Raw genomic sequence first — 27,206 nt, 5'->3', positions numbered from 1 at the left:
TAGATATTTGTTAACACCAGTATGTTATGACTACTACCATGATTAATCTGTAAAGGATCCACATTTACATTTAGTAAATATTGTAAAGATAGTTCCACAATAATATCCATAATTATTGTTAGATCTTCTAATAATTATTGGTATTATTTGACAATAGTGATGTTTTATGGTAGTACTCAGCATTAAAATCAACTTGGCAGCACAGATTTATTCGGTTGAATTAGTTACAAGAAATTTTTATGTTTTTTTTTTTTAGATATGAAATGTTTCTAGAGAAGCTGGAATTAACATATACATTTTCAGTAACATTAATTTCAGTCTTTTTAACTTGTTGAGTTTGTCTTTCCCACCTAACCAAGACTATTTTAGTAGAGAGGATGATATGGACTAAATCAAATACAGATATAAAACAGAATCTTAATCATATCTGTTAGTAGATAAAACATAAGTCAGATCAAAGTATCAGCCAAATGGAACCCGCTCATCAAACCACTCATTGAACATGTGGTGTACAGAAATATACATACTTAAAGCATCCCACTCAGTTGGGTTCTATCACTGAAGAATCAGTTAGGTCTGTCCACTGTAGGATTAACCAAATAGAGAAAGAAGCAGCGTTTACATACTGTGGCAGAGAACAATAGATTTGTGTGAATATGTAGTAGTCATAGTGGATGGAAGGAAAACAGAACATTAGAGTTTAATGTTCTGTTGATGCTGATAGTGTTAGAGATGTTTGATTGGGTAAGGCAGAGAAGGAAATTCGTCATGATGTAGTTAAAATAGTATTTTACCCCACAAGCACTCTGTCGTTATCCTTCAGTCTGACTGTATCATCATAGTTGCATTACTTAATAGCTTCGTACTACTAGTTGTGTCAGCATACCTTGATGATAGTTGTCAGTACTATTTTTTCTTGGATTAAAGGTATTGGAATCTGTGACAATGTTGTAATGAAGCTACTTGACGTATTTTGCTTTTGTTGTTACAAGTTACTAATGTGCTGTTTGTAAGAACTTTTTTGACTGGAGTATTTTTCCATTTTTCAGCCATGTGTGCCAATTGTCTACCATCGACGTGAACAAAACTCCATTAAACAATATGGGACAAATATTCTTGTTGAGTGGAGACCTGATTCTAGCATGCTGGTTGTTGCTGTAAGTACAAATCTCTAAGAAATGAACTCAGTCTGGATGGAAGAACTTAAGAATCCTTAACAACTTTGTCCAGTTTTAATGTGCACACTTAACCACCAGCATAGAAAATCTGATCCAACATTGATGGTGAAAAAGTTTTCATATCAATATGAGATGAATAGAAGCTCAGAAATATTGAAACCAATTTTACATATACATGAAAGCATGTGTATGGCTTAATACTGAAAAAATTATTACTTATATTTGTTACTACACACAGGTCCCCAATGGAAGAGGAAGCATTTTCATGAAAAATTTGGACACTTTATTGTGTTGTTGGTCAGTCAAAATAAATGAACTGTTTATTTTTCTCAAATTTGGGTTAAATTTCAAAACAGAATATGTCTTATTATGATTCGAGCCAAATACAATTCAGTATTAATCATAAAATTCTCACCTTAGCTGCTCATGATTTAAGCGGAGTAAAACTCTTGTTGGCAAACAGAAGCTGATCGAAGGTAAAATGAGTGTAAGGGAGAATCATTCCTTGAGTTTGGAAGTACAGTTTTGCTGGCTGACCTGCCTAAGTACCCTAAGAAGTTTTAGGTGAAGTCAGTAAGAGGATCAAAATCATCTGTTCAGTCATTCAACTATTGTACTGGCACGAAAGTGTAAGATGAAAGAAAGAAAGAAAGAAGGCTGAAGTACTGAATTCAGTCATCCAAAATTGTTTCACTGCGGATGATCCATTATATAATTTCTTCTTTTATTTATCACATGAATGCCATCTGTTGTGGAATTACCAGAACATGTTTTATGTTTGTGAGTTATGATAGTTCCGGAGAATGGAAATTTTGTATAAAAATCTCTATGGATTCTGCAGAGATCTTGTGATATTTGGCTCTGTTAGTGCAAACCAGACAGATAGGAAGAAAACTGTGTTACTTGGGAGGCATCAAAGTGGAGGACTGTTTCACACCCAACTTCCTTGAAGTTACCTTAGGTAGCTCACACACTTACTGGTGGCACTGCCGTAATACTAAACATAAGATGTCAGCCCGAAACATCATCACATGGAAACCTGTTGGCAGTAATTAGGATATCCAATTCCAGGTGGACCATAATTCTGCCATTGCACTTTAATGTTTCTAGACTGGTATATATGCCTGCCCAGTGTAGTATAAATCTGCTCGGACAAAAGAAGTGGGCGTAGCTCATAATGAATCTCCAAGGCTAATTATGGGATGTCTGAAACCAACCACTGTTGACAAATTGTACTGCTTGGTAGGTATTGCTCCTCTTGACTTATCCAGGAAGTAGGCAGTCTGAGATTTGTTAGAAGAATCTGAACTAAATGCAATTCAACCATGAAAAAAGTGTCTTACAAAACACTCTTGGACCAGGACCAGTTCTTAGGTGTTGTCATTAGTCTGGGACCCATACCAGCTTGAAGTAATGAGGTGGGTAGGGGGGGGGGGTCATAGGGAAAGAGGCAGAGGGGGAGGGAGGGAGGGAGAGAAGAGAGGGGGGCAGGAGAAAGAGAGAGAGAGGGGGGGAGAGAGAGAGAGAGAGAGAGAGAGAGAGAGAGAGAGAGAGAGAGAGACGGGCGGGGGGGGGGGGGGGGGGGGGAGGTGCATCACTGAGGGGTTGCTGTTGAAATTTTGAGGGCATACTTTCCAAGAAGAGTCGGGCAGCATATTACTTCTCCATACATATGTCTCAAGAGTGACCACACTGAGAAGATCGGTGGAATTACAGGATTTCTGGCAGTTGTTCTTCCTATGTGCCATTCACAACCTGAAATAAAAGGGGAGGGGTAATTAATCATTGTACCACAAAGACCCTTCACTTCACATAATAAGTTTACATGTAGCTCGTAAATGTAGATGTAGATGATCTGGGTATGCTGACAGCGTGTTCATAGAAACAGCTGAAGTTAAATAAGCAATTACTCATCCTGTTGTAAACGGACAGTCATATGGTGCCTGATGGTTAGCTGTGTTAACATCTCTTAGGTGCATACACATTTCAGAAACAATTAAAAGATGACAGGAACCTTAATAATTATTTAACAATGGCATCTCTGTATATGGTCTCCCAATCTGCGAATATACTGAACAAGCCATTGTACAAGTGTGGCAGATTGGACATCATGACAATAAGGAACAGATTGCTACTCAACATAAAGAAACATTGAGTCACAGAAAGACACAATGAATGAGTTAATTATTTTCATATTCCATGAATAATTTGCATAATAAATTGGAATGATGTGGAATGAGTCATTTTGCATACACATCTCAACTTAAACTTAAATTTTAAATATGGCTACATGCTGAGCACATGTAATGTTTTTAATTTTTTTTTAGTATCTTCAAATGTGAGTTAGTAATTCCTATCCACCATCTTTTACACATGACAATAATAGAAATTCTTCTACAGAGCATGAAACATTGGCAAGGAGAAACTTATTTAGTTTGTTTTGAAATTTTACTTTGCTATCTGTCAGACGTATCACTGGCTAAGTTATCAAAAAATTTTGTTGCAACTTTGTACACCCTTTTTTTCTAAAGACAAACTTAATGTGTAGTAAGGAATCTCATTTTTACTTCTGGTACATCATTGATATACTCTTCATCTGCAGTGGATTATTTACAATAAACTTCATGAGGGAATAAATATAATCTGAAACAGTAGTCAGAATGCCCAATGTCTTAAACTTATGTCCACAAGATGATCGTGGATGAACACCGCATATTATTCTTTAAGTACATTCCTGGGCAATGAAGACTTTCTTTCTAAAAGATGAGTTACCCCAGAACATTTTTCCAGATGACATTACTGAATAAAAATGTACAAAATATGCCAGTTTACTGATTTGTCTCTACACAACATTTGCAATGATTCTAAGCTCAAATCTGGCTGAACTGAGTTGCTTTAGGAGTTTAAAATGTACTTTTTCAAACAATGGATACTCCAGTGGGAATATCAACAATGTAGGAAAAGATAGATTGCTCCTTACTGTAAAGAAGACATGTCAAGTTGCAGACAAGACAGGCATGATTAAAACACACTCACATGTAGCATTCAGCCACAGCCTTCATCAGTAAAGACACACACACACACACACACACACACACACACACACACACACACAGAGAGAGAGAGAGAGAGAGAGAGAGAGAGAGAGAGAGAGAGAGAGAGAGAGAGAGAGAGAGTTAGGCAAGGTTCAGTATTGGTTTTGGGTTGAGTCTGGTATAATTAGTACCAAGAAAGTGTTTGTGCTTTAGGGACTAGGAGGATGAGGGAATACATTTAACAAAACAAGCATGATTGAGTTTGGGAGTGTGATAAAAGGTAAGGCCCTTGGGAAGGACTGATACTTTTTTGGGCTGAGGCATTTGGGAAACAGGCTCATGCTTGTGTTGTGGGTCTGTTAAAACTCTGGGTTATGTTGGGTGGTGGGAGTGGGTTTTTGAGATTGTGGTAAATGTGTAGTAGGTCTGCAAGGCAGTGCTTGGCAGCTGTGAGGGGGTGTGTGGAAGTCTGATGGTGGCTCTTGTGGTGGTGGTTCAGTTGCATTATGCATACTGCTCTAGTTCCTGTGTGGCATGGTTTTCACTCTGGGAAATGGGCTGCAGGAATTGGGGATTGCAGAGCAGGAGAATTTTGTGGATGGAGAGGAAGTAGTTCAAGAAGGTTTGGGCCTGATTCATAAGGTTTTGCAGGACTAGGTTGTTGAGGGCTGTGGACTGACGGAATTGGAACAGTCAGAGGTCATTTTGGAAGGAGGAGATGGATAATTTTATGGGAAGTCTGTTTGGGGCAAGCCCATGAGCTAGGCACCAATATGGGAACAGTACGTGGAACTAGATTCTGGTTAGCGAAAGGGAAACTTTTCTGTATTGGTGAAAATATAAAGAGCAAGGATCCATAATGAAGGATAGCAAATATTTGCATGTACTGTCACAGTACAGTACATGCTTCCTACCTCATTTGGAAAGTCTGATGTATGAATCCAAATTTCTGTAGCTGTGCAATTGTGGTCATTTCACATTATACCAACTGTCTCCCTTAAGAATCATCAGGTGAATTTTTTCTGTGTTTCACCAGGTAAATTTTTTATGTGTTTCACCAGGTACTTGCAGTCACAGGTCTTGCAAAGAAGTATTCATGACTTATTTATTTATGTATTCATTCATTCATTCATTCATTCATTCATTCATCCATCCATCCATCCATCCAAGGATTGTATCACAATGATACAGGGGTTTTCATCATAATACAATGAAAATAAATAGCTTTAGGCATATGCCTGAATGCTAGAGGGGAAAAAAATGGAAATCCTAAATCAGAATGGCCAGACTGGGCAAACTCAATTGTCCTGTTATGAATTCATTGTCTTAATAGGTGCACTGTCTCATTCCTTTTGATCCCAGTTGTTCAATGTTCTTTTGATCATATACAATTTCCTTCAGAAGCAGTGGCCATTCCTCGAGTTTTGCTGCCCCTTTTTACTCCTTTTATTATAACAAATATCAGACTGTTTGGAATCAGTCTATCAAAAGAGCATGTAAAATTCCTTTATGTAAACCTTTTTGCTTGTAGCGAGAAACAAACCAACATTTTCTGTTGACACTAGACATAGCTTGAAACATCAGGTGAAAAGTATGTTTTTTATGGATAACTCCACATTCATATTGCAAAAATTAAATTGTATATATCTGTGGAAACACCAGGGAAAATGAACCTGGTGTTTCACAGGAGAGGCATCACGTGTATGTGGGAGGTTGTAATATAGTCTTTGACCTTCATGGAAGACCGATCTTTAAATTTTTTGAAAGTGATTCATCTTAAGTTGCAAAACATCAATAGAGTTGCATAGTCCACTGGGGTTTGATGAGCTTATATTTGACACTCATACTCTGAAGAAATCCATCCATGGCAAATAATGTAAAATCATCTGTTATCAATCAAGGGGGCTAATACTTAACTTTTCCCCCCATCATATCATCTGGAGACAGTACTTCAGTTTAATAACCAAACGGATGTAAAAGTCACTTTAGCTATTCTGAATGCATGTCTAAATTGTGTCATGCAATTATAGGATACACGTATCTTATTTCACACCATAATTATAGTACTGTCTGCTACTAGATGTGCATCTTTGTGAAGCTTTTACACTTACTACAAGGTCCATGAACCATGGACCTTGCTGTTGGTGGGGAGGCTTGTGTGCCTCAGCAATACAGATAACTGTACCATAGTTGCAACCACAATGGAGGGGTATTTGTTGAGAGGCCAGACAAACATGTGGTTTCTGGAGAGGGGCAGCAGCCTTTTCAGTAGCTGCTGGGGCAACAGTCTGTGTGATTGACTGATCTGGCCTTGTAACACTAACCAAAACAGCCTTGCTGTTTTGGTACTGCAAACGGCTGAAAGCAAGGGGAAACTACAGCTGTAATTTTTCCCGAGGGCATGCAGCTGTACTGTACGGTTAAATGATGATAGGATTGCTGAGGCACACAAGCCTCCCCACCAACAGCAAGGTCCATGGTTCATGGACCTTGTAGTAAGTGTAAAAGCTTCACAAAGATGCACATCTAGTAGCAGACAGTACCATAATTATGGTGTGAAATAAGATACGTGTATCCTATAATCCTTGGGTAAAATATTCCGGAGGTAAAATAGTTCCCCATTTGTATCTCCAGGCGGGGACTACTCAAGAGGACGTAGATATCAGGAAAAAGAAAACTGGTGTTCTACGGATTGGAGCGTGGAATGTCAGATCCCTTAATCGGGCAGGTAGGTTAGAAAATTTAAAAAGGGAAATTGATAGGTTAAAGTTAGATATAGTGGGACTTAGTGAAGTTCGGTGGCAGGAGGAACAAGACTTTTTGTCAGGTGAATACAGGCTTATAAATACAAAATCAAATAGGGGTAATGCAGGAGTAGGTTTAATAATGAATAAAAAAATAGGAGTGCGGGTTAGCTACTACAAACAGCATAGTGAACGCATTATTGTGGCCAAGATAGACACGAAGCCCACGCCTACTACAGTAGTACAAGTTTATATGCCAACTAGCTCTGCAGATGATGATGAAATTAATGAAATGTATGACGAGATAAAAGAAATTATTCAGGTAGTGAAGGGAGACGAATATTTAATAGTCATGGGTGACTGGAACTAGAGAGTAGGAAAAGGGATAGAAGGAAAGATTGTAGGTGAATATGGATTGGGGGTAAGAAATGAAAGAGGAAGCCATCTGGTAGAATTTTGCACAGAGCATAGCTTAATCATAGATAAGACTTGGTTCAAGAATCATGAAAGGAGATTGTATACATGGAAGAATCCTGGAGATACTAGAAGGTATCAGGTAGATTATATAATGGTAAGACAGGGATTTAGGAACCAGGTTTTAAATTGTAAGACATTTCCAGGGGCAGATGTGGACTCTGACCACAATCTATTGGTTATGAACTGTAGAGTAAAACTGAAGAAACTGCAAAAAGGTGGTAATTAAGGAGATGGGTCCTGGATAAACTGACTAAACCAGAGGTTGTACAGAGTTTCAGGGAGAGTATAAGGGAACAATTGTCACGAATGGGAGAAAGAAGTACAGTAGAAGAAGAATGGGTAGCTTTGAAGAATGAAATAGTGAAGGCAGCAGAGCATCAAGTAGGTAAAAAGATGAGGGCTAGTAGAAATCCTTGGGTAACAGAAGAGATACTGAATTTAATTGATGAAAGGAGAAAATACAAAAATGCAGTAAGTGGAGCAGGCAAAAAGGAATACAAACGTCTCAAAAATGAGATCGACAGGAAGTGCAAAATGGCTAAGCAGGGATGGCTAGAGAACAAATGTAAGGGTGTAGAGGCTTATCTGATGAGGGGTAAGATAGGTACTGCCGACAGGAAAATTAGAGAGACCTTTGGAGAAAAGAGAACCCACTTGTATGAATATCAAGAGCTCAGATGGAAACCCAGTTCTAAGCAAAGAAGGAAAAGCAGAAAGATGGAAGGAGGATACAGAGGGTCTATACAAGGGCGATCTACTTGAGGACAATATTATGGAAATTGACGAGGATGTAGATGAAGATGAAATGGGAGATACGATACTGCATGAAGAGTTTGACAGAGCACTGAAGGACATGAGTCGAAACAAGGCCCCGGGAGTAGACAACATTCCATTGTAACTACTGACAGCCTTGGGAGAACCAGTCCTGACAAAACTCTACCGTCTGGTGAGCAAGATGTATGAGGCAGGTGAAATTCCCTCAGACTTCAAGAAGAACATAATAATTCTAATCCCAAAGAAAGCAGATGTTGACAGTTGTGAAAATTACCGAACTATCAGTTTAATAAGTCACAGCTGCAAAATACTAATGTGAATTCATTATAGACGAATGGAAAAACTGGTAGAAACCGACCTCGGGGAAGGTCAGTTTGGATTCCGTAGAAATATAGGAACACGTGAGGCAATACTGACTCTACGACTTATCTTAGAAGCTAGATTAAGGAAAGGCAAACCTATGTTTCTAGCATATGTAGACTTAGAGAAAGCTATTGACAATGTTGACTGGAATACTCTCTTTCAAATTCTAAAGGTGGCAGGGGTAAAATACAGGGAGCGAAAGGCCATTTACAATTTGTACAGAAACCAGATGGCAGTTGTAAGAGTCGAGGGCCATTAAAAGGAAGCAGTGGTTGGGAAGGGAGTGAGACAGGGTTGTAGCCCATCCCCGATGCTATTCAATCTTTATATTGAGCAAGCAGTAAAGGAAACAAAAGAAAAATTCGGAGTAGGTATTAAAATCTATGGAGAAGAAATAAAAACTTTGAGGTACGCCGATGACATTGTAATTCTGTCAGAGACAGCAAAGGACTTGGAAGAGCAGTTGAACGGAATGGACAGTGTCTTGAAAGGAGGATATAAGATGAACATCAACAAAAGCAAAACAAGGATAATGGAATGTAGTTGAATTAAGTCGGGTGACGCTGAGGGAATTAGATTAGGAGATGAGACACTTAAAGTAGTAAAGGAGTTTTGCTATTTGGGAGCAGAGTAATTGATGATGGTCGAAGTAGAGAGGATATAAAATGTAGACTGGCAATGGCAAGGAAAGTGTTTCTGAAGAAGAGAAATTTGTTAACATCGAGTATAGATTTAAATGTCAGGAAGTCGTTTCTGAAAGTATTTGTACGGAGTGTGGCCATGTATGGAAGTGAAACATGGACGATAAATAGTTTGGACAAGAAGAGAATAGAAGCTTTTGAAATGTGGTGCTACAGAAGAATGCTGAAGATTAGATGGGTTGATCACACAACTAATGAGGAGGTATTGAATAGTATTGGGGAGAAGAGGAGTTGGTGGCACTACTTGACAAGAGGAAGGGACCGGTTGGTAAGGCATGTTCTGAGAAATCAAGGGATCACAGATTTAGCTTTGGAGGGCAGCATGGAGGGTAAAAATCGTAGAGAGAGACCAAAAGATAAATACACTAAGCAGGTTCAGAAGGATGTAGGTTGCAGTATGTACAGGGAGATGAAGAAGCTTGCACAGGATAGAGTAGCATGGAGAGCTGCATCAAACCAGTCTCGGGACTGAAGACAGCAACAACAAATGGAAACACACACAGCAAGACATACATTGCTGGTTTTGTGATTACTGTTTTGTGTATCTGTTTCTCAGATTTGGAACGTGTCTGTTAGGCTCAGTAAGTAGTTTATCTTTGATAGGTTTGCAACATAATCTCTAATTACCTCATGCTGCTAGATTTGGTTCACAGTTGCACCTGTTAACATATGTTTTTCATTACTTCTTCATACCTGGCTAAGGTAACTGTATATACTTTATTCGTAATGGTTTGTTTCTTGCAGTTGTGAATAGCTCTTGTTGATTAGTCTCTTCGATCTGATGTACTCTGACATACTTGAGAAGCTTGCCAGATTGCCTATTGGGAATAGTGCTTGTTAGTGACCTCATAACTGTAGCACCCAAGTCTGTCTTCAGAAATCCAAAAATTACACATGTGATTACCCTGTCACATTAGCTTCTCATCCGTCACTTACCTCTCATTGAGCATCACACATTAATTTCTTGGCCTGTGCAAATAATTCCTGTAATGAAAAAGTGTCATCACACAGAAGCATATAACTGTAGGCCTATATTACTTCTGTCTGTTCAATGCAGAATTATGGGACACATTTTACAGTGTTTTTGGAGACTAAAAGATTCCCCTGTAGTACTCAGCATGAATTTTGAACGCCACAGCTCTGTGAAACTCTGCTTTGTTCTGTTATAAGATCCAGAATGCAGTATATAATGGCACCTGGGTTGATGTTGTGTACTATTTCCACACCATTGCAGAAAATATTAGAGTATCATTGTATTGGATGAAGGAATTTGTAGCAGATAGAACTCACTATGTCATCTTAATGGGGAGAAATCATTAAATGTAAAAGTAGCTTAGGGCACAACTTGGTGGAGTGAGATAGAACTTTCACCATTCACAATGTATAAAAATGACTTTGTGGATAATGTAAGACCTGCAGAAAATCAATGATTGGTTTATGGTCTAGCAACTGAATCAGGGAACTAGTGTTTGACGTATGGACTTTCTGCTGACTTCAACATAAAAAGATATTTGTATCAACACAGAAATTGATTGTGAGATTAAGATCTGTAATTTAGTGCAAAGCGGTTAAAGGTAAGACTAGATGCTAGGCTTTCTGCTTCAAAGATGCAAAGTAAAGAAAGTAGGTCTCTAACTACAACAGAATGCTTAGGTTTATACTTAGAGCTCTTACTGAATCTCATAAATAGCATGGATAATGAAGGAGTAGGAGGGATGTGACTTTGAACTTTTAAAAAGAAAAGAAAAAAATAGGAGAATCATAAGAAAAACATAAGATTACTCATGTCTTGTTCTCACATGCCAGTACCTCATTTCCTACCTTTCAAATCAATAGTTCTCCTGCAAAACTTGCAGGACTAGCACTCCTGGAAGTGAGGATATTGTAGAGACAAGGCTTAGCTACAGCCTGGGCAGTGCTTCCAGAATGAATTTTTCATGCTGTAGTGGAGTGTGCGCTGATATGAAACTTCCTGGCAGATTAAACCAGTGTGGCCAACCAAGACTCGAACCCAGGATCTTTGCCTGTTGCAGGCAAGAGCTGCACCAACTAAGTTATCGCAGCATGACTCATGATCCATCCTCTCAGCTTTACTTCCGCTGGTACCTCATCTCCTATCTTCAAAACTTCACAGAAGTTCTCCTTCAAACCTTGTGGGACTAGCACACCTGGAAGAAAGGATATTGTGGAGACATGACTTAGTCACAGCCTGGGAGACATTTCCAGATATATTATTTATTTATTTAAGCACATGCCCCTGAAAGGCAAAAGGTCCCGGGTTCGAATCCCAGTCCAACGCACAATTTTAATCTGCCAGAAAGTTTTATATCAGTACACATTCCGCTGCAGAATGAAAAATTCATTCCAAAAACATGAGGTTACAAATGTAAACAAATAAAATATTTATATATAAAAAACAAAGATGCTGTGACTTATCAAACGAGAAAGCGCTGATAGATAGACACAATAAAAAACACACAAACGCTCACACAAATTTCAAGCTTTCACAACCCAAGGTTGCTTCATCAGGAAAGAGGGAAGGAGAGGGAAAGACGAAAGGATGTCCCCATATTGGCATACGGAAGTGAGACATGGGTAATGCACAAAAGCGACAAAAGTAGAATACAAGCTAGTGAAATGAAGTTCCAGAGGAGCAGGTTGAGTGTAACAAGACGAGACAGATTGCGAAATGTGTATGTGAGGGAAAGACTAAAGGAGGAACCAGTACAGGACAGGATAGAAAAATCAAGACTGCAGTGGTATGGACACATGAAGAGAATGGATGAGGGAAGAATTCCAAAGAGGATGTTTGATCAGCAACTGGAGGGGAAGAGGCCCAGGGGAAGACCAAGAGATAGATGGGTGAGGGGAGTGAAGGAATGTGTGGCGAGAAGAGGAGAGAACTGGACGAAGGTGGAAGAGGGGGAATGGTGGAAAGACAGAACACGATGGAGAGGCTTGTGTTCCCGACAGACCCAGCCAGTGGCTGGAAACTGTCCAAGATGATGATGATGATGGTAAGGAGTCATTCCAATCCCGGGAGCGGAAAGACTTACCTTAGGTAAGTATGATATATGATATATCATGTTTACCTGTGTCTGTATATGTGCGGATGGATATGTGTGTGTGTGCGCGAGTGTATACCTGTCCTTTTTTCCACCTAAGGTAAGTCTTTCCGCTCCCGGGATTGGAATGACTCCTTACCCTCTCTCTTAAAACCCATATCCTTTCGTCTTTCCCTCTCCTTCCCTCCTTCCCTCTTTCCTGATCAAGCAACCTTGGGTTGTGAAAGCTTGAAATCTGTGTGTGTGTTTGTGTGTTTTTTATTGTGTCTATCTGCCAGCACTTTCTCATTTGGTAAGTCATAGCATCTTTGTTTTTTACATACATTTTTCCCACGTGGAATGTTTCCCTCTATTATATTCAAATGAAATATTTGTTTTATTTACATTCATGTGTGAAGTATTTTTATAGAATGTGTGTATGATCAATATCACCAAACAAGCTATATCAATTTTATTTACCACTGATTATTTCTTTCTGGTATGTGTTGAAACACAAAAATGAAAGCTATTCAATTCTTGACAAAATTTATTTGAAAAGCTGTCTTATATGTTTACAGTAAGCAATAAAATAAATTGTGTGTCTGTTAGCACTGATCTAGAACTGATAAATGTCATATACCAATATTATATACTGTACACAAAAATGTCATGTGTTAGGTACAAAAGAAACTGCAAAGTTTGGAGAGAGTCCATTTATTGCACTGCACCAAATGGACACTAAAGTCCATCTGCAACTAAGTGATTAACAAGCATGAGTTTCAAAACTTATACTATAGATACATTAGGAGAAAGCGCTGTTACTGTTAACCCTGTCTGGGGCATAGCACACTTGGCTGTTGTGGATATCTGCCTCAGTCAAAGTATTAAATTACCTGCTGATACCAGCATCTTAAAGCTCTCCTTCTTTCTTTGTCTCCCTTTGTTTTGCCATCAGACACCTTTTCTATCCCCTGTGTTCTTCCTTCATAATTTTTTTGCTTCTTGTTTATCATAATTTTGCCATTTGCTCTAATCCTCTATTAACTGGTGCATATTAACTTCTCAGTCTTAATTTATTTGAGATTGCCTGACTCCTTCTCTCACTGTATTATTGTAGTGTAGAGTATGACCTTTACGTTGGACTATGCTTTGTACAAACTGTAGTTCAGAAATATTAAATTGTATTGCCATGAGATTCATCACAATATTTATTTTTAGTGAGTGCTAAATTTCTCTGTCTTAATTCAATTTATAGCATTTATTCACAATACACAACATTACTTAATTTTTGTATGTGTGTTTAATACATATGTGACAATGATTAGTTTTCTTTCTATACTGTTGCAGACATCAGACAGACATTTACTGTTTTATAAACTTGGTGTGGTTGCTGAGCAGAAAGGTCTTTATGAGCAGATTGACTCACCTCATCCCAATTTGAAACGAGATAGTGCTGAACTTTTTATAAAAGAGGTTGTTCCACCTCTTCTTTTGTCTCTTGTAAGTACAATTGAGAAGCTTCTCTTTCCATGCTTAATTCTGATTTTTTCACAACAGTAATGCTTTTGTAACTAGTTTTAATTAACCGTTATGCTCACCACATTTTAATTTGAACATTTGTCAGGAAAATCTCTATAATGTTAGAGTTCCATTTATATCCATAAACACATGCAACTAATTTTACTGTGGTGTGACACTGCAATTGTTTCAACAACAGTAAAAGTTTTTGTTTCATAACTTCCTTGGATTGTGTAATAGATAACAAGATTTGGGAATTAGAAAACATAGGTATGATATGTATGACTTGGTGTCTCAGGGGGTAATAGGTAGACTAAAAATCCAAAGGCCTGGGTTTAATCTTTGTTGTTGTTGTTGTTGTTGTTGTGGTCTTCAGTCCTGAGACTGGTTTGATGCAGCTCCCCATGCTACTCTATCCTGTGCAAGCTTCTTCATCTCCCAGTACTTACTGCAACCTACATCCTTTTGAATCTGCTTAGTGTATTCATCTCTTGGTCTCTCTCTACGATTTTTACCCTCCTCGCTGCCCTCCAATACTAAATTGGTGATCCCTTGATGCCTCAGAACATGTCCTACCAACCGATCCCTTCTTCTTGTCAAGTTGTGCCACAAACTTCTCTTCTCCCCAATCCTATTCAATACCTCCTCATTAGTTGTGTGATCAACCCATCTAATCTTCAGCATTCTTCTGTAGCACCACATTTCAAAAGCTTCTATTCTCTTCTTGTCCAAACTATTTATCGTCCATGTTTCACTTCCATACATGGCCACACTCCATACAAATACTTTCAGAAATGACTTCCTGACACTTAAATCTATTTTCGATGTTAACAAATTTCTCTTCTTCAGAAACGCTTTCCTTGCCATTGCCAGTCTACATTTTATATCCTCTCTACTTTGACCATCATCAGTTACAAAATAGCTCTCTTAGGACTTGTGTTGAGGATTTTCTCACTTTGTTCCATTTATTTACACTACACAGTGTGGTTAACTTCTGTTTGATCCTCACGTCTGGGACTGAGCTCTGTTTTCGCAAAGTTATTTTACAGAATATATGGGAGGTCACCCTGTGCCCACCCTGGATCCAGTCCATGTGTGGGGTCATCAGGTGTCCATACGGTGGTAGTCCCCCAGACCATGCAGGAATCATGCTATTGATGACTCATGGTAAGGAACAGGTGCCTGCCCACTTGGGGCCCCCAAGCACTGGCGTCATGTCATGTGGCCTTTGCTCTGGCTTGGTGGCACATGTGAAGTGAGTCTGTGCTCAGAGTATTATGGTGGGTATTTGACATCATGAAACAACCAAAGTTATCAGGCAGTGGCAATGAAGCTCTGGCATTCTCTTCAGACGGGGGACAATTCAGTGCAAATCATTATGACACTAAGTACTTTCCCTCTTTGTCCCCCCCACCCCATTTAGGAAAAAGAAAATAAGAAGAAAAAGAGCTAAGGGACTTTCAAGATACTTACTCCCCTCACCTGATTAATGTCAGAATGGATGGAGGGTCTTTTCTCTCTACTAAACCAAGGTTTTTTTTTGTATAGAAAACAAATTTGGTGATCTCTCAGCACTTAGCAAGTTCCATCATAATTTAGATGGCAGATCCTACCCAGTCGGGACGTTACTCTCTTGTAAACAAATTGGTGATTTAGCTCTTACATAATATCCCGTAAGAACCTCAACATCGCACAAGGATTAATTTTTCATTGAGACCTAACACTGCAGATGGATGAAGAACTATGCAAAATATTTCAAGATGCAAGGCATTCACTTCATATTGTTGTTGTTGTTGTGGTCTTCAGTCCTCAGACTGGTTTGATGCAGCTCTCCATGCTACTCTATCCTGTGCGAGCTTCTTCATCACCCAGTACGTACTGCAGCCTACATCCTTCTGAATTTGCTTGGTGTATTCATCTCTTGGTCTCTCTCTATGATTTTTACCCTCCACGCTGCCCTCCAGTACTAAATTGGTGATCCCTCGATGCCTCAGAACATGTCCTACTAACCGATCCCTTTTTCTAGTCAAGTTGTGCCACAAACTCCTCTCCTCTCCAATTCTGTTCAATACCTCCTCATTAGTTATGTGATCTACCCATCTAATCTTCAGCATTCTTCTGTAGCACCACATTTCGAAAGCTTCTTTTCTCTTCTTGTCTAAACTATTTATCGTCCATGTTTCACTTCCATACATGGCTACACTCTGTACAAATACTTTCAGAAACGACTTCCTGACACTTAAATCAATACTCGATGTTAACAAATTTCTCATCTTCAGAAACGCTTTCCTTGCCATTGCCAGTCTACATTTTATATCCTCTCTACTTCAACCATCATCAGTTATTTTGCTCCCCAAATAGCAAAACTCCTTTACTACTTTAAGTGTCTCATTTCCTAATCTAAATCCCTCAGCATCACCCGACTTAATTCGACTACATTCCATTATCCTTGTTTTGCTTTTGTTGATGTTCATCTTATACCCTCCTTTCAAGACACTGTCCATTCCGTTCAACTGCTCTTCCAAGTCCTTTGCTGTCACTGACAGAATTACAATGTCATCAGCGAACCTCAAAGTTTTAATTTCTTCTCCATGGATTTTAATACCTACTCCGAATTTTTCTTTTGTTTCCTTTACTGCTTGCTCAATATACAGATTGAATAACATCGGGGAGAGGCTACAACCCTGTCTTACTCCCTTCCCAACAACTGCTTCCCTTTCATGTCCCTCGACTCTTATAACTGCCATCTGGTTTCTGTACAAATTGTAGATAGCCTTTCGCTCCCTGTATTTTACCCCTGACACCTTCAGATTTTGAAAGAGAGTATTCCAGTCAACATTGTCAATAGCTTTCTCTAAGTCTACATATGCTAGGAACATAGGTTTGCCTTTCCTTAATCTGGGTTCTAAGAGAAGTCGTAGAGTCAGTATTGCCTCACGCGTTCCAACATTTCTACGGAATCCAAACTGACCTTCCTCGAGGTCGGCTTCTACCAGTTTTTCCATTCGTCTATAACAAATTCACGTTAGTAGTTAGTAGTTTGCAGCTGTGACTTATTAAACTGATAGTTTGGTAATTTTCACAACTGTCAACATCTGCTTTCTTTGGGATTGGAATTATTATGTTCTTCTTGAAGTGTGAGGGAATTTCTTGCAGGACAATGGAACAGATGTAGGCAGTATATATCTTACCCCTCGTCAGATAAGCCTCTACACCCTTACATTTGTCCTCTAGCCATCCCTGCTTAGCCATTTTGCACTTCCTGTCGATCTCATTTTTGAGATGTTTGTATTCCTTTTTGCCTGCTTCACTTACTGGATTTTTGTATTTTCTCCTTTCATCAATTAAATTCAGTATCTCTTCTGTTACCCAAGGATTTCTAGTAGCCCTCGTCTTTTTACCTATTTGATCCTCTGCTGCCTTCAACTATTTCATTCTTCAAAGCTACCCATTCTTCTTCTGCTGTATTTCTTTCCCCCATTCCTGTCAATTGTTCCCTTATGCTCTCCCTGAAACTCTCTGCAACCTCTGGTTCTTTCAGTTTATCCAGGTCCCATCTCCTCAAATTCCCACCTTTTTGCAGTTTTAATCTACAGTTTATAACCAACAGATTGTGGTCAGAGTCCACATCGACCTCTGGAAACGTCTCTCAATTTAAAACCTGTTTCCTAAATCTCTGTCTTACCATTATATAAGCTATCTGAAACCTTCCAGTATCTCCAGGACTCTTCCATGTATACAACCTTCTTTCATGATTCTTGAACCAAGTATTAGCTATGATTAAGTTGTGCTCTGTGCAAAATGCTACCAGGCGGCTTCCTCTTTCATTCCTTACTCCCATTCCATATTCACCTACTACATTTCCTTATCTTCCTTTTCCTACGATCGAGTTCCAGTCACCCATGACTATTAAATTTTTGCCTCCCTTCACTATCTGAATAATTTCTTTTATCTCATCATACATTTCATCAATTTCTTCATCATCTGCGGAGCTAGTTGGCATATAAACTTTTACTACTGTGGTAGGCATGGGCTTCGTATCTATCTTGGCCACAATAATGCGTTCCCTATGCTGTTTGTAGTAGATTACCCAAATTTCTATTTTTTTTAAATTTTATTCGTTATTAAACCTACTCCTGCATCACCGTTATTTGATTTTGTATTTAGAACACTGTATTCACCTGACCACAAGTCTTGTTTCTCCTGCCACTGAACTTCACTAATTTCCACTATATCTAACTTCAACCTATCCATTTCCCTTTTTAAATTTTCTAACCTACCTGCCCGATTAAGGAATCTGACATTCCATGCTTCGATCTGTAGAATGCCAGTTTTCTTTCTCCTGATAGCAACGTCTCCTTGAGTAGTCCCCGCCCGGAGATCCGAATGGGGGACTATTTTACCTCTGGAATATTTTACCCAAGAGGACACCATCATCATTTAATCAAACAGTAAAGCTGCATGCCCTCGGGAAAAATTGCTGCTGTAGTTTCCCCTTGCTTTCAGCCGTTCGCAGTACCAAAACAGCAAGGCTGTTTTGTTTAGTGTTACAGGGCCAGATCAGTCAATCATCCAGACTATTGTCCCTGCAACTACTGAAAAGGCTGCTGCCCCTCTTCAGGAACCACACATTTGTCTGGCCTCTCAACAGATGCCCTTCCGTTGTGGTTGCACCTATGGTACGGCTATCTGTATCGTTGAGGCACGCAAGCCTCCCCACCAACGGCAAGGATAGTTCATGGGGGGGCACTTCATATTATTTCATGTATATTGAGGCCCACCAGTGAACAAGGCCGATACCTGCACTTTTTCCCTCTTTTTTGAGGTGGTTAGGCCCACCAGTTAACAAGACCGATACGTGCACTTTTTTTCCTCACTTTTGAGGTGGATGTGCTTCCAGAGGAGGTCAAAATCATTGTTTTTTGCTGCAGTGCGAAGCTAAATTTCCCACCTCTCATGTGGGGCTGTAAATGTCTTTGCTTTGGGTGTATGTCTCCCCATTGTACATATGACACGACCATACATCTATTTTAATTATGCAAATGACCACCCTCCTCTATCCCCAAAAAGTGCCACCCTAACCAAGGAATGCAAAATCCGGGAATTCTCACTTTTAAGCTCAGAAAAATGCTGGTTTTTATCCCGTCTGTGATATCAGATTCTGCTGCTACTGTGACCATACCATCGGCAATGCCTGTTGTTTTTGCTCCCTCGAAGTCGACCTCTGGGAGAGTTGATAAGCCCCCCTCTATAGTGTTTCCTGTGCCACGATCTTCGGGAATCATTCCCCACACCTGGCAAGAGAAGAAACATCCTCCCCTGGCATCTACTGGTAACAGGACCCCCCCCTCCCCCCCCTTTTCAGGACAGTCCCCTCAGAAATCTACATACCACTGATCCAACATGACCCAGTGGCTCGAGGACCCGACTGTGGGTCCCAGTGCCGCTTACTCTTTGTCCATTCCTACACCAGCAATGGATAAGCAAGCCCTCACACGATCCTTGACTGCCAAAAGATGTGAAAGAGAAAAAGAAGAAATCTCTTAAGGAGGCTTCTCTGCCAACACCTAAGGTGTCAGATCCCCACATGTCGTCATGTTTCGAACTGATATCTGTTGATGTTCGTTCCACTACCACTGGTGACATTCACACCTAAGCAGAACACCTTCCATGTGATAATTCAATGGAACTGCAATGGATGTTATTGTCATCTGAGAGGACTACAACAATGAATGAGGCAGACAATTACTCGCCTTGAGATGACTGTCTTAATCAAACAAGTGTCACTTTGCCCCCAGCCCCCTTTCTCACTTTTTTCTATTTGAGTATGCCATTGTGCACCACCCCTCGTGGGGAAGTACCACTTCAACTGGTTGGGCTTTCTAATTAATCAGCTTAAACCTTGATCTGTCTTTTCTCAATGATGTTACTTCTATGCACTTTATTGCCACCCCTGGAAACTTTTTGGATATCAGCCTTATGATCTCTCCCTCCTGTCAGATGGCTTCACCACAGCGGACACTGCATGACAATCTTTATGACAGTGATCACTTTCTGGTGATCCTTGTCACTGCCTGATGGACCACTTACCACACTGGGCTCTTCAGAGAGCCAACAGGCAGTGATATTATACCTTCATCACCAACTTTGTGCCCCATCCTTCAGATAATGTAAGAGAGGTTGCAGGAGGTGTCTCTGACATGATCCCGTGCTGCTGGAAATTTTATCCAACTTTCTATGGGCTCACTCGTCCACGAGCCAGTACCAATTGGACTGAAGGCACTTGGACAGTTATTCAGAATCACTGAAGGGCCTGCATTGTCTCAAGCAACATCAGTTGTAGACCACCCTCATCACTTTGAAGTGGCTCCACACTAATTCTTGCTGTCCAATTAAATGCAGTAAGAAGGGATTCTGGGAGTGTTACACCTCATCCTTGGGAATCCTAGGTGTGGGCCAAGCTCTGTAATCTACAGAGTCACTTAATATCAACAACTGTCAATGGCCTCCTCGTTAATGACAGTGTATCTACCAATGTGTTGGTTCTTGCTGAACACCTCGTGACACACTTTGCAGTACCATTGGCATTCTTTTCTTATCCAGTCGCCTTTCGAATGTTCAAGACATGCTGAATTATGTAATAAATCTTTCACTAACTAGGAACTGCTTCAGGCTCTTCATAATCAGATGCTCCAACATTGGAATGCTACTCAGACTCCATCTACTTAGGGTCTTTAACTGTGTTTGGCTAGAAGGTGTTTTCCTTTCACACTTCCCAGGTAGTATCATTGTTCCTCTCCTTAAACCAGTCAAAAACCCAACATCCATTGACAGCTACTGACCAGTTAGCCTCAGCAGTGTGCTTAGAAAACTGCTTCACAGGGTGGTAGCTGGACAGTTACGCAACCAACCATCTGGTTATGTTGGAAATAGCATCTGACAGGCTTTTTCTAGATGCAACATTTCACTGCAGTTTTTTTAGAACTACATAAGGCGTACAGCACTGCTTGATGCCATCATATTTTACTTTCACACCATGACTGGGGCATTAAAGGGCACTTAAGGCTCTTACCATTTCTTATTTGTCAGTTTTTGTCTCATCTGTTGTTTCATGTTAGAGATTGTACATCTGTAAGTTCACTATGTGTCTAGGAGAACAGCATCATGCAGGGCTCTGTGCTAAGAGTTACACTCTTCAGTGTGTCCATTTGTAGGCTAGTGACCTCTGTCACCCATCTGCTGTATGTGGACTACTTTTGTATTTCGTATAGCTCTCAATCTGTAGTCTCGGCTGAATGGCAGCTCCAAGGAGTCATCTGAAGGATCTCCTTTTCACATGGCTTCCATTTCTCACCTGCAAAATCACAAGTCATTTATTTCTGCTGTACTAGCATGGTCCATGTTGGTCCAGCACTCTACTTGGGTACCCAGTACTTGGAGATTTTTACACCATGCGAAGTTTTGGAGTTTTGGGCCTCTGCTTTGATAAAAAGCTGACATGGCAACCCCATATTTGTCAATAAAGGCCAGCTGAATGTGAAAGCTTAATACTCTCTGCTTCCTTGCCCACATTTCTGGGATGCAGATCATGCTACTCTACGCCATATTGACTAGACCCTGAACTTGTTCTGATTGGACTATGATTGCCAGGTGTATGGCTGAGCTGAACATTCGGTTTTGAAACTATTGGGTCCAGTGGGAAATTTTGGCAGAAATAACAGAGGTCATATGTTAATTAAATTTGCTAAGAACAAAATGTTTGTCCTTAATACATTCTTCCAGTCAGACTGGTCACCTGTGCCTCCTGGACTGTTCCATAGACTGAAGCAGGGATCTTACATCTTTAGTTCCAACATTACCAACTCTCGCTCCCTTGTACGATCACCGTCTGAAAATACCTTGTTGTCCAACTTATCAAATTATTTTTAATGTAAGGGGCATCAATCTCCTGACACTCACCTGCAGGTGGGATTACAAGTTGGAATGCACCTCAAGGCATTCTACCGGGACCTACGGGTAACCTCCTCAGAAAGTGCTGCATACATAGCTTCATAGTTTGATCAGATTTCTAGCAGGCATCACTGACTCTGTTGCAAGATGATGATAAGTGATTTTAATATGGAGAGGATAGGACAGAAACTAAAGAAAGACTCTCCAGTGGGAAATTTTGGGAGAAATAACAGAGGTCATATGTTAATTAAATTTGCTAAGAACAAAATGTTTGTCCTTAATACATTCTTCCAAAAGAAAACATACAGGACATAGATGCGGTAAGCACCAAGTAGAACTAAAAATAAAATTGGTCATATTTTACAGTTAAAAAATACTACAGTATGTGTGTAAAACAGATACAAAACTATAAAGAAGTTATCTAAGAAAAATGAGGTGTATCAAATTAAACTAAGCAACAAGTTCAGCACATTAGAAAATGAAAGCTGTGCAAACATAGGCTAAAGGGAACAAAAGTGTTTATCTGAACTACAAAAGCTGGATAGGTACAAAGAGATCAAAAGGAAATAATCTCAAATGTAGTGAAGTAATTATTAGTTTCAAGCAAACCCTAATATAAATACGGTACAATATGCTGAAATAAACAAATCTATTTGGAAATTTTTGAGAGGATGTGAAAGGATGGATGCAGATGTGAAAGGATGGATGCAGATGTGATAAGAGAAACAATTGAAAACAATAAGAGGATGAAAAAGACAAAATAAAAACTTATATATAAAAACAAAGATGAGGGGACTTACCGAACAAAAGCGCTGGCAGGTCGATAGACACACAAACAAACACAAACATACACACAAAATTCAAGCTTTCGCAACAAACTGTTGCCTCATCAGGAAAGAGGGAAGGAGAGGGGAAGATGAGAGGAAGTGGGTTTTAAGGGAGAGGGTAAGGAGTCATTCCAATCCCGGGAGCGGAAAGACTTACCTTAGGGGGAGAAAAGGACAGGTATACACTCGCACACACGCACATATCCATCCACACATACAGACACAAGCAGACATATTTTGGTCTTTAAATATGTCTGCTTGTGTCTGTATGTGTGGATGGATATGTGCGTGTGTGCGAGTGTATACCTGTCCTTTTCTCCCCCTAAGGTAAGTCTTTCCGCTCCCGGGATTGGAATGACTCCTTACCCTCTCCCTTAAAACCCACTTCCTCTCATCTTCCCCTCTCCTTCCCTCTTTCCTGATGAGGCAACAGTTTGTTGCGAAAGCTTGAATTTTGTGTGTATGTTTGTGTTTGTTTGTGTGTCTATCGACCTGCCAGCGCTTTTGTTCGGTAAGTCCCCTCATCTTTGTTTTTATATATAATTTTTCCCACGTGGAATGTTTCCTTCCATTATATTGATATCAAAAATAAAAACTTATATTCACTAGACACATTTAATCAGTTACTGCTTCACAGCCTCTGCCATATGGATGCACTTCCCACCAACACCAGCTTTTCTGAATTGCGCAGGTGGGAACTTTCCCTGCAATACATCCTACATTCCAGTAACCCTCCTGGCCTCAACCTTCATTAGTCACTGTCCTCACCCATCCAGCCCCCTCCCTGTTCCCATTCCAGCACTACACAGCCATCATTTCACCACCACACCCAGTCTTTTAATTTATTTTTATTTTTATTTTTATTTCTCTCCTTTCCACTACTTACCCCCTCCCCCCTCTGCACCTTCTCTCCTACCTTCCATCTAAACCGCAACACTTCACTGTCCGCCACTCCCACCATGCTATCCCTCCCCCTCCCCGCCCCAGCCTCCTCCTACCCCCACCCAGTCACCACTCCCATCATGCACTGGTGATGCTGCTCGCACTGTAGTTTCAGCTCTCTGAGACTGCGGATGTGTGTGCAAGTTGCGCTTGTGTGTGTGTGTGTGTGTGTGTGTGTGTGTGTGTGTGTGTGTGTGTCTACTGCTGACAAAGGCCTTAATAGCTGAAAGCTATGATTGTGTGAATCTTTTTATTGCGCCTATCGTGGCTCAGCATCTCTGCTATATGGTAAATAGCAACTTTCCTTCTCTCATATTGTTTAATCAGTTAAGGTAGATTTGGACCAGGTAGTAAGGGGGATGGATGTACTTCCTTCATTACTGATTCCACAATTCCATGCAATTTCACCTGGACACCAACACTATAGTAGTGATTGTTGCATCATTTTTATTTAGTTACAGTGTAATAGTTGTGTAATTTTGCTTGAGTAGAAAAAATTTGAATGTAAATACTAGAAAAAAAACTATTAACCGCATTCTGCAGATCAGTAAGATAATTATTTAACTAAAATAAACTAGATGACTTTAACCATGCAGATATTAGTGTTACTTTTTAAATACTTATTCAATTATGTGTATTATTATTGTGTGGAACCTGTATAAATAATTTTTATGTTTTGTCCCCCCTCTCCCCCCCTCCGTCCATCTCCCTGCGTTCCTTCCCCCATTGAGGACGTATGACATACAGGCATGGCAGCGCGCTGATCAACCAAGTATAACAGTTCTATAGATTGTGTGGTTGGTTTCAGGACAAGGAGGTACTTGTAGATGGCCGCATAACAAGTCTAGTATGTATTCGAGATGAGTTAATGTTGGCAACCTCATTGGGACATGTATTGAGATATAAATGGGATGGGAGTCAGAACCGTGATTACTGTTTAGATTTAAAAAGAGTGCCATTTTGCATAGACCAGCAAGTATCTAAAGGTGAGATACTTTTTGTAAATAGTTAATTCCCTGGTCTTAAATGAAAAGTGCCTTATTGATGTTTGTGATTACAGCTGTGCCCATCTTAGAAGTGAATGTCCATGTCATTGACATAGAGTATTCTCCATTGGTTGGTGGTTTTGCAGTTGTTCTTAGTGATGGAAGGGCAGCTTTCCTTACAGCTCCGTCTTTGAAATTTGACCCGAATGTAAGTTATTTCCAAAATCTTGTTTTGATTGTTATGTGAATCTTCAGCTTCATCTCACTATTATTATATATTGCTCTGACTTGATTTATTTACTTTACTTAATCTTTGTTTTGCATGCCAACACTTATGCATAAATAGAATGACTACTGTTTTCTCTCTCTCTCTCTCTCTCTCTCTCTCTCTCTCTCTCTCTCCAGGTAAGAGTAGCTATTAGAATTATGCTTTTTTTTATTAAAAATCTTGAAATGTGTGAATTGCAGTTATTATTTTTTAATATTTTTGTTATAATTTATTATGAGTTTTGTTTTGTTACATTGCCAATTATTTAAGCATCCCCTGGGACTCTCAGAGGAAGAGCTGGTAAGCAGACAGCCAATACGTAAATTCAGTATTGTATTGTAACTTGTCTCAAATATAGGTTAGATGACCTAACTTCAGTACACAATAGATCTTTGCAAGACATAAAGCTCCAAAAATATTTTGACACTGAATCTCAAGCTTTTACTCTAACATGGTTTATTCTTCAGGAGCTATGGAGGAAAAAGCAATGGGAACAGTGGAATGAGATGAAGGTGGTTTGATTTTCAAACTGTCAAGAGCCACTTCTTGAGAGAAATATCAAGAAATTCAAGGATCAAAGTGCAACATATTTTTAACACTGGAAACAAAAATATGTCATTAAAATTCTTGAGAAGAAATAGAGCACCAAAAAGAGACAGTTGGATCTTCAATAAGAAATTAAGCACCATCAGCAGAAAATGACGAGGAGGATAGAAATAACACCTAACAAAATGGAGCAAATCACATGTGTGAGGTTGGAAAGTACCTTATGTGAAGAAAATGGGTTAATGATATTTCAGATAAAAAAATAAAATGTGAGAAATTAGATTTGCTTGAAGTTACTGGGGGTTTGCTAAAGTGCCACATTTACTTCGATTTCATCTCATAGCTTTTGTAAGAAGAATCTGAGTAGTGTAGTGGTTAAGGTATTACAATCAGCCACTGACTACTTATTCAATTTTGTAGAGCATAAATGCCCTTTCAGAATGTTTGCTTTGAGTTGCAGCCACCACTGAGAGATACGTTGAGGTGACAAATCCTAATATCATGTTGGACCTCTTTTTGCCTGGGGTAGTGCAGCAGCTCGATGTGGCATGGACACGACAAGTTGTTGGAAGTGCTCTGCAGAAATATTGAGCCACACTGCCTCTGTAGGTGTCCATAATTGTGAACATGTTGGCGTTGCAGGATTTAACTGACGTTTCGGTTATAAATGCTTAGTGGGTGGCCAAATCAATCACTCAAATTGTCCAGAATGTTCTTCAAACAAATCTTGGACAATTGTGTCCCGGTTACATGGTGCATTCTCGTTCATAAGAAGTCCATCGTTGTTTGGGAACATGAAGTCCAAGAATGGCTGGCTGCATATGGTCTCCAAGTAGCTGAACGTAACTGTTTCAGTCAATGATTAGTTCTGTTGGATCAGAGGGCCCAGTCCACTCCATGTAAACACTGCCCTCACCATAACAGATCTACCACCAGCTCGCACAATGCCTTGTTGAAAACTTGGGTTCATGGCTTCAAGGGGTCTTCACCACACATGAACCCTACTAGCAGCTCCTACCACTTGAAATCAGGACTCATCTGATCAGGCCACAGTTTTTCAGTCGTCTAAGATCCAACCAATATTGTCACAAGGCCAGGGGAGGCATTGCAGGCGATGTCATGCTGTTAGAAAAGGCACTCGCGTCAGTTGTCTGCTGCCATAGTCCATTAGCACTAAATTTCGTCGCACTACCCTAACAGGTATGTTTATCACATGTCCCACTGTGATTTCTGTGGTTTTTCACAGTTTTGGTTATCTGTATGCATTCACAACTCTACACAAACTCTGGAAAGTCCAGGAAGGATTTGTGACAGTCTTTTTGTTGAGCTTATCTGCGACTCAGCATCTCCACTGTGTGGTGAATATTGTCTACACAAACACTGCTGCTCTTTGTTGTTAAGTGAAGCAGTTTTCCACTGTGTTGTCCATGGTGAGATGTAATGTCTGACATTTTATATTATAGGCACATTTTTGTCGTTATGGCTCTCAGAATATTGAATTCTTTAATGATTTCCAAAATGGAATGTCCAATGTGCCTAATTCCAACTACAGTTCAGTGTTCGATGTCTAACAATTCCCTTCGTGCAATTAATGTGTACAGCGATATGCCCAACCTGTATCTTATGTGGTGTGCTGTAGAGTACTATATTAGTACTATATTCCGTATATTGTTTGCTCTTGCTATAACAATTGCCTACACAATTTCTGGCAAATAACATGATATTCTAAAGTTTCCTCTTAACCAGTCCAGTTAACTCATGATAAACAGACCTGAACTTATAAGGAGGGAACTGATGCCTGTAAGCAGCATTAGGAAGGTAGTGAAATATTTCTTCTTAGCAAGTGCAACAAG

General features: G+C 39.8%; 1 protein-coding gene across 1 annotated transcript in view; it reads left to right on the top strand.

Annotated features, from left to right (window-relative positions):
- LOC124616792 (guanine nucleotide exchange factor subunit Rich) overlaps window positions 1-27,206 on the top strand; it is a 292,166-nt gene that overhangs the window by 31,890 nt on the left and 233,070 nt on the right. The window contains exons 2-5 of the mRNA XM_047145207.1: window positions 1,050-1,157; window positions 13,664-13,816; window positions 24,362-24,539; window positions 24,614-24,747. Coding sequence (XP_047001163.1) covers window positions 1,050-1,157; window positions 13,664-13,816; window positions 24,362-24,539; window positions 24,614-24,747 — 573 coding nt within the window. The remainder of the gene's footprint in view (window positions 1-1,049; window positions 1,158-13,663; window positions 13,817-24,361; window positions 24,540-24,613; window positions 24,748-27,206) is intronic.

The sequence above is a fragment of the Schistocerca americana genome, chromosome 5, assembly GCF_021461395.2.
Source record: "Schistocerca americana isolate TAMUIC-IGC-003095 chromosome 5, iqSchAmer2.1, whole genome shotgun sequence".
In the NCBI taxonomy this organism is placed as follows: Eukaryota; Metazoa; Arthropoda; class Insecta; order Orthoptera; family Acrididae; genus Schistocerca; species Schistocerca americana.
This window is presented reverse-complemented; position numbering and strand designations above follow the sequence as displayed.